At 35.8% G+C, this 6,000-nt stretch overlaps 1 protein-coding gene across 1 annotated transcript in view; it reads right to left on the bottom strand.

The window, feature by feature from the left end:
• Positions 1-1,225, bottom strand: part of spred2b (sprouty related EVH1 domain containing 2b) — a 49,845-nt gene extending 48,620 nt beyond the window's left edge. Inside the window, exon 1 of the mRNA XM_048205507.1 lies at positions 797-1,225. Within this exon, the coding sequence (XP_048061464.1) occupies positions 797-822 (26 nt within the window). The 5' untranslated portion in view covers positions 823-1,225. The remainder of the gene's footprint in view (positions 1-796) is intronic.
• Positions 1,226-6,000: the final 4,775 nt, after the last annotated feature.

Consider the following 6,000-nt stretch of genomic DNA (forward strand, 5'->3'; position numbering starts at 1 on the left):
GACAGCAATTCTGTCACGGAAGGGCAGGATATTAGGAAACACAGCTGAAGACATGACAAATAATACGTGGCCTATCAGAGCCCATCGTCGAGTCGCTGGAAAACAATATTATATCGGCCAACCATAATTAAAAAGCTCATATTATTCAGGTAAACGAACATCCTTGAGTTAAAATAGTTTTGTTTAACTGAGCAGCAAACACGTCTCGCATATATAACGCGTTGTCACCGAGCCAACAAAGTCAAATGGTGTTTTTATGAATGAAGCCCTGTATGCAAATGAGAACGATTCAAAGCGCCTGAGGGAAAAAAACAAATGGCGGATATATCTGAGCAGACTTTCCAGAACATAAAACCATTTCGGTTTTTATGACTGGTCAATATTTAAGCAAGCTCAATTGTTCAAAAAACAAACAAACAAAATGGCTCTGCTGCGCTAAGCAACGCGAGGCGTGCAAACGCGTAGGAATGTTCAAGGAAGGGCCTTTAAAACATCAAATCCCTTTACAAAATATTTCCGATCCACCCCTACTCCATCTTCCCCCTCCCTCCCTCCTTCAGACTATCAGTGGGAGAGGGCCCGATCCCCCCGTCCACTGACAATACCACTCAACATTTCAACCTAAAATAGTTTACCAAACTTTTCCAGCACCATCTTCAGATGCGATCTGACTTACTTAAAGCGTAAGAGATGTGACATGAGAAAAGGCGTCCAGAACAAAGACAAAACCTACAAAAAAAAAAAAAAAGAAAAAAAAAGAACAACAAAAAAAAGACATTTCTTTCCAGGTACTTACTCGTTTGGGTGTGTTTCTTCAATCATTTTTCTCGTTTCACCTACAAAAAAATCCCACAACGGGTGCACTCTGTTCGTTCGTCATTTTGATTTTCCCAAATAATCCCTCACATTTCGCTCGTCTTCTCGTCTCTCCTCGTCTCCGTCTTGATGGGTTTTTTCGTTTCTTTCTCTTTTTTTCTCACTGGATCTAACCAGTTGCTGATGAAAACCTTGGAGGATCTTGGAACTAAAGAAAGCTAATGTTCCACAGTTTTGAGTGCCTGAGTGTATTTCCGAAAATCCCTTAGATGAAATGTGCGTTGATGTTGCTGAGGGTGGCCCCAACGAGCCCCATCTCTGATTACTCCATGTTGGATTATTGTGCAGCAACAGCGCGAGCCCAGCGCGAGCAGCAGCAGCAGCGCGCGCGGGGGGAGGGAGGAAGAGAGGGCGGAAGCGATGACGTCACACTGCAGGCCGAATGCCTTTTAAATCAGTGGGAATGGTTTTGCTGATCATATTGTTGGGAGGAACGTCTGGATGAAGCTAATCAAGATTGCAAACAACTAGATCAGCATATGGCTAAATCTCACATGCATTCATATTAAGAAACCGAGCTTTATTTAAACTCTTTAACGTTCTCTGCGGAAACATAAATCTATTTATGTTAGAACTCTACAGTGAAATATTAAAGGGTTAGTTCACCCAAAAATGAAAATAATGTCATTTATTACTCACCATCGTTCATCTTCGGAACACAAATTAAAGGATTAGTTCACTTTCAAATTAAAAAATTCCTGATAATTTACTCACTCCCATGTCATCCAAGATGTTCATGTCTTTCTTTCTTCAGTCGAAAAGAAATTAAGGTTTTTGATGAAAACATTCAGGATTATTCTCCTTATAGTGGACTTCAATGGAGCCCAAACGGTTGAAGGTCAAAATTAGTTTCAGTGCAGCTTCAAAGCGTTCTACACAATCCCAGACGAGGAATAAGAGTCTTATCTAGAGAAACCATCACTCATTTTCTAAAAAAAAAAAAAAAAAAAAAAAAAAAAATATATATATATATATATATATATATATATATATATATACGTTTTAACCATAAATGCTCATCTTGAACTAGCTCTCTTCTTTTTCTTCTCTATTTGAATTCCAGCAGTGTAGACACTGCTAAGTGTATTACTGCCCTCCACAGGTCAAAGTTTCAACTAATTGTTATATACTTGCACTAGCATATTGAAAGGTGCCCTAGAATCAAAGACCTCCGAAAAACAGGCGAATCTCAACATAACACAGACTGTTACGTAACAGTCGGGATCATTAATATGTATGCCCCCAATATTTGCATATGCCAGCCCATGTTTAAGGCATTACACAAGGGCAGCCAGTATTAACGTCTGGATCTGTGCACAGCTGAATCATCAGACTAGGTAAGCAAGCAAGAACAATAGCGAAAAATGGCAGATGGAGCGATAATAACTGACATGATCCATGATTACATGATATTTTTAATGATATTTCGTGATGATTTCGTTAGCATGTTGCTAATGTACTGTTAAATGTGGTTAAAGTTACCATCGTTTATTACTGTATTCACGGAGACAAGAGAGCCGTCGCTATTTTCATTTTTAAACACTTGCAGTCTGTATAATGCATAAACACAACTTCATTCTTTATAAATCTCTCCAACAGTGTGTAATGTTAGCTTTAGCCACGGAGCACCATCAAACTCATTCAGAATCAAATGTAAACATCCAAATAAATACTATACTCACACGATCCATTCCTAAAAAGTAACTAATCCTTTAAGATATTGTTGATTAAATCTGACGGCCTCTATTACAGAAAAGCCATTCAAACTCTCAAGGTCCATAAAGGTACTAAAAATATATTTGAAACAGTTCATGTGAGTACAGTGGTTCAATATTAATATTATAAAGCGACAATACTTTTTGTGCACCAAAAAAACAAAATAAAGATTTTTCAACAATATCTATATGGGCCGATTTCAAAACACGGCTTCGGAGCCTTACGAATCGAATCAGTGAATCGGAGCACCAAAGTCACGTGATTTCAGCAGTTTAGCCGTTTGATAGGAGATCCGAATCACTAATTCGAAACAAAAGATTCATAGAAGCTTCAAGAAGCAGTGTTTTGAAATCGGCCCATATAGATATTGTTAAAAAGTCGTTTTCTTTTTTTTTTTTTTTGGTGCACAAAAGTATTCTTGTCGCTTTATAATATTAATATTGAACCACTGTACTCACATGAACTGATTTAAATATGTTTTTAGTACATTAATGGATCTTGAGAGTTTGAATGGCTTTGCTCTCAATGGAGGTCTCACTGAGCCATTGGATTTCATCAACAATATCTTAATTTGTGTTCAGAAGATGAACGAATTCTTACATGTAGAAAGACACAAGGGTGAGTAATAAATTACATTATTTTCATTTTTGGGTGAACTAACCCTTTAAATTTATTGCCTTACTCCTGATGTATGTTTGAAATGTATCTTTTTTTACATTCATGCATTCATGGTTTCAGATCTATTGAACATATTTGTTACAAATGACTTAATAAAAGTATTCAGTAACGTAATCCAAGCACCGCAATAAAAAGTATGATTATGTATGTATGAAAAAGGTCACTTCCTTTAAGGTCACATATGTAAAGAAAGTCAAGTCAAAAGCAATATCACCAAAGTACTTTTATTTAATATGAATTTAAATTTTTTTTTTTTTTTTTTTTTTTGACTCTGAGATTTTTGTGAATTTTATTTTGATTTGGTAAATTTCATATACAAAAACAAAAAGATATTTGGCAAATGTAAATCATGTTTAATTGTTTTTATAACTTTGTTATTAAGGATTAGGAATTGGAAATGTGTTTTTAATATTCCTTTCAGTATTTTTTTCTGGAATTGGAACAATGTATCAGATAACACAAAATAAAAAAAACATGTATTTTGGTGTTTATCTTAGTGAATGCATATTGAACTGTTTATTGAACCATCTTCAAATAAGCCATGTATAGCTAGTTATATCAAAAACTTACTTAAACAGGTTATTATCCATGACTTCCATAGCAAAAACATGTTTTTTTTGTTGTTGTTTTTTTCCACCTTATATGAGCAGTGATGTACAAGATTACACAACAACAAAGGCTTTTTAAGTGCTACTTTAGTGCACCACTTCCTCCAAAAAGTGTAATCAGGGTCAAAGGTGGACAGCACAGACTCCTTATCTGTGTAACTTCTGACTCGGAGGGAAAGCTGAGGATTAGACGTGCTTTGATCAAGGGACCAGCGAGGTATTTTGAGAACTGAGGGGAACATTCACCAGTGACAGTCCAAATTCCTCATTGATCGCTTGAAATCAGGGCTCCCTCAGAAGCATTCCTCATTAAATCAGCTTACTACACAATGACTGAGTGAGAGCTGCCAGTCTTGTTCTATAACCACCATTTGCAAATCTCATCAAAGTATCTCATATGCCATAAAGTAATCAGGAAGGTGCTTTTTCAGGCTATATACACTCATGCAAGCTTCGAACACTTGACAATAGTTAACTACCCTGGTTTTCACAATCAACAGCTACAGCGATTTCAGACATATGCTTCAAGATAAGAACCTCATTGTGATGCCCCCCGCACCATCCCATGATCATGTGACATTTTACTCATTGGCAGCTAGGGCAAATGTTTGATCATGGGAAAAGTGGAAAAACATTTACAGAAAGTTAAAGGCACTAACCTGTGGCCCTCTAGCGGTTGAAAAACAAAACTGCATGCACTTTGCGGAAGAATATTGTTGACCTTGATTAGCTACATCGAAATATTGTTGTCCTACATCCTTGATTAGCTACATCGTAAATAAATTTGCAATAAATATTGCAAATTTATTTACGGATATAACGAGAAACGCACGGGTGAGTGACGCATATGCGCAATTTCCCGCGAAAACCATCCCGTCAGGTCTAATACATAAAGACTTAAAATAGTGAATCAGGGTAAGACAAAAACACATTTTGGATGAAGGATATTTTGACTCATTATTTAAATTTTGTTAATTTTGAACAAAAGTATATAGTGTATCTTTAAATTTTTCTGTTTTTAGATGATTTTTTTTTTTTTTTGGATCGTCAAATTGAGTATGATACTGGGGTAAAAAGAAGAAAAAGAACAAATCACAGCAGAATAAATATAAATCACATTCTTTATTTAAATCACCATTAGGCAGTTACACTATGATTCAATTAAAAAAAAAAAAAGTATAAGAGGGGAAAAAGATCCAGTTACATAAATTGTGATTGGCACTGGACGAGGATATATTTAAAATAATATTGGACAAACATGTGGTGTCTCTAATATATGCATGAGACAATTACCAATATTTCTGTTATGTACCGTTTGAATATCCATAAATAATTGGTCTCGTCTCAAACAACATGATCCATATATGATTTATTCTCTAACCCCAGTTTCTTAAAAATAGCATCCCAGATCATCAATTTAGGAATAAATTGAAGCAATTGTCTGATTGATATTGCAGAATATTTCTTTATTATTTGTATTATTATTTTACTTTATGCCAGACACAGCACTGCAAGTGAAAAAAAGAACAAATGGACAGCTAAGAGAATAAAAAACCCTTTTCTTAATATATAAATTTTTGATATATATATATATAAGCAACATAAAACTTCAGTTGCAACCGTTGAACGCATGTTGAAGTGTGCTTAAATAATTTTTTAAAGGCAGACATAGCAGAAGACTGGCCTGCCTGATAAATACATTAGCAAAAAATTGCACAGACTCTCAGTTCAATCTCTCAAAACGCTAAAAAAAAAACCACTTAGCAGTAACTGGAGTCCCTCTTGTTATTCTGGACAAGCACACGACACAGTAACAGGGAAACAGGGCAGAATGGACAGACAGAAACAGCAAAAAGGCTTCCCTTCAGCTACAGGGCTAAAGCTCCATGACCACATTGGAATCAAAATTACCGCAATAAGTTTTGGTTGCTCAGTTTCAGTTGTTGTAACTGGCAGAGAACAGCCATTTCCTCTGGAAAAAAATACATTTTATTTCTGCCTTTACATTACACACAGATGATAACACATTTGTCTCTCTGTCACCGGACTGACATACAGTACAACACATCCAGTCGTCAACAGGGTGCGGTGAGGATTCATTACAGCTTTTATTAGTCTTTGC

The sequence above is a fragment of the Megalobrama amblycephala genome, linkage group LG10, assembly GCF_018812025.1.
Source record: "Megalobrama amblycephala isolate DHTTF-2021 linkage group LG10, ASM1881202v1, whole genome shotgun sequence".
Classification (NCBI taxonomy): Eukaryota; Metazoa; Chordata; class Actinopteri; order Cypriniformes; family Xenocyprididae; genus Megalobrama; species Megalobrama amblycephala.